Genomic DNA, 2,592 nt, shown 5'->3' on the forward strand with positions numbered 1-2,592 from the left:
TTTTTTGTCTGGCAGTGGCAGCAGATATGCGATCAAATTTCTAATTTGAGGCTGTATTACGTCGATTCTGGCACCCAACATCACAACAAGATGATATTTTAAGCTCCTTATGTAGCCGAATCTGCGCTGGTTTGAATGGGCCGCCTCCAGTTTCCCCTTTGTTTTGCTGCCTCCAGCTAGCGCTGTGACGTCAGCTGACCCTAGTTACCTGTGGTTGCCCTGGCCGTGCGTCACTCAGAAAACAACAGGCCAATCAGAAGAGAGGCTCATGAATATTAATTAGACAGACCAAAATCGAGCTGTTCTCAGCAGAGCTCCTGAGAGAGGAGCTGTAAAAATATATTGAGATGGTTTTTGGTACTTATAACGCAAATATATATTCTTAAGGACATCAAAACCTAAAATAAAACTCCAGAAAGGTGTAAAATATGGGACCTTTAAATTGTAATCGTATTACACAATATTATTGTTTTTTTCTGTTTTTTGATCAAATAAATACAGCTTTGGTGAAAATCAGTGACTTATTTCAAAAACATACAAAATAAAAACTTAATTATTCCAAACTTTTGACCAGTATAATTTCTTAGTATGTTTTCTGTCTTGTTTAATGTTCAGGTGGCATCACTCTAGGAGGGGCCGAGGACACAGGCATAAGGAACAGGGTCGAGTGACCAGGGACCGGGTGGAGGAGCAGAAAGCTGAAGACTCAGTGCCTCATGGCACCTGTATGACTATGTGTCCTGCTTATGAATTACGCCAGCGGGAAGCACAGAATCGACTGCACAGGTTTGAGATGGTGGCCGACACAGAGCGGGATCATTTGCCACGTGCAGATGTCTCACGTGCCGTCAAAGAGTATTCGAGACCTGCAGCGGGGAAAGACTCCACGAGAGCCAGCAACCTTCGACCTCCATCTGTGCTTTTAAAGACTGTGTGTCACCTAGTCGATGACATTGCAACTTCCTCTACATTTCAGCCATGGGCGGAGGTATGGAAATGGCATCTTGTCATTCCTTTATCTGTAATATGATGGCCATTTCAATCCTGTGTTGTTTATGACCCACAAGTCTACAGTTTTGTGTTTGACCGTCTGCGTAGTGTTCGGCAGGACATGATTATCCAGCGTGTGTCGGGGACGGACTGTGTGGCCGTGCTGGAGAAAAGCGTGCGTTTCCTTCTCTACGCCTCCTACAGACTCTGCGGGCAGCATCTTCAGTATTTTGACCCACGCATCAATGACACTCACCTGCAGGAATGCTTGAGCTGGTTGCTGGAGAGCTACAGAGATGGGAAGCACCAGCATCAAGAGGAGTTTCAGGCACTGAGTCTTCTCTATAACTTGGGTAAGTGAGCGGAAGCTGCTAGAGCTCTCAGTGTCAGTATATTGATTCACTGTAGTGATCCTTTACAGTTTTTACTGTTTTTTTCCCCCTTGATTTATTCATCTCAGACTTTTTGCTCATTTTAAATTATTTTGTGTAAATAGGTGTCTGTCAACATATGACTAAAATCTTATATATTATGCAAGTCAAAATCTGCTATAATGGAACAGCAGTTTTAAAAAGTGATTGATTTTATCATTATTTACAACAGGATATGCCTTCATGGGTTCAAATAAAATATATCTTTAGAGACAATAAAAACAATTTTGTGCATCAAAACCACTCCTTTCCTGGTTAAAAAAAATTTAATTGAAAATGAATTTCATTTTTTCTCTGTTAAAAAAACGTGCACAATACGTGGTTGTATTAACAGGAAGCCTGCAGAGGTCTGATGTTTGATCTCCTGCGACTGGATGGAATCATAGTCTAAAGCTAAAAAATCTGAGTCTGTGACCATCATACACTACACGGTTTTCTGTGGAATCTGTAAACTCAAATCAGCAGACTGGCTCTGACTTTCGGCAATTAGTGACAACTGGTTCAGACTGTAAATCGGGGCAAAAGTTGTGATGTATTCCAGCCTTTACTCTAGAAACATACACCTGTGACATCATTATATCAGTATTATTGTGTCTGTGTGTTACTTGGCAAACATTCTGCTATCAGAATTTATCAAAGAAATTTCCAAAATGTCAGATTTTATTGTAAATTTTGACACAATGTGTGGGCTTAAGGGCAGGCTAACCATTTTATAAAAGCAATGAGCCCTGTGAAGCATTGTAACCTTGGCAGCGTGGTTTACATTGAATTCAGAACATAGACTGTAAAAAAAGATGGATAACGTGTCTCCTATCCCTTCCACTATAGAAAAGTGAAGCCAAAGCATCTGTGTATGGCTGCTGCCATCTTGAGTAAATGACGTCATTTGGAGCCAGAGTCTGCGCAGTAGAGATTAGTCTGGAGCCCGAGTCTGCGTAGTAGAGATTAGTCTGGAGCCAGAGTCTGCGCAGTAGAGATTCGTTTGGAGCCCGAGTCTGCGCAGTAGAGATTAGTTTGGAGCCAGAGTGTGCGCAGTAGAGATTCGTTTGGAGCCCGAGTCTGCGCAGTAGAGATTCGTTTGGAGCCCGAGTCTGCGCAGTAGAGATTCGTTTGGAGCCCGAGTCTGCGCAGTAGAGATTCGTTTGGAGCCCGAGTCTGCGCAGTAGAGATT

General features: G+C 42.6%; 1 protein-coding gene across 2 annotated transcripts in view; it reads left to right on the top strand.

The window, feature by feature from the left end:
* Nucleotides 1-2,592, top strand: part of LOC107593949 (SAC3 domain-containing protein 1-like) — a 13,932-nt gene that overhangs the window by 6,275 nt on the left and 5,065 nt on the right. For both annotated transcript variants that reach the window (XM_016283862.1, XM_016283853.1), the window contains 2 exons: nt 616-988; nt 1,067-1,343. In XM_016283862.1, coding sequence (XP_016139348.1) covers nt 616-988; nt 1,067-1,343 — 650 coding nt within the window. The remainder of the gene's footprint in view (nt 1-615; nt 989-1,066; nt 1,344-2,592) is intronic.

Source organism: Sinocyclocheilus grahami, unplaced genomic scaffold (genome assembly GCF_001515645.1).
Source record: "Sinocyclocheilus grahami isolate Dianchi unplaced genomic scaffold, SAMN03320097.WGS_v1.1 scaffold10.1, whole genome shotgun sequence".
Taxonomy (NCBI): Eukaryota; Metazoa; Chordata; class Actinopteri; order Cypriniformes; family Cyprinidae; genus Sinocyclocheilus; species Sinocyclocheilus grahami.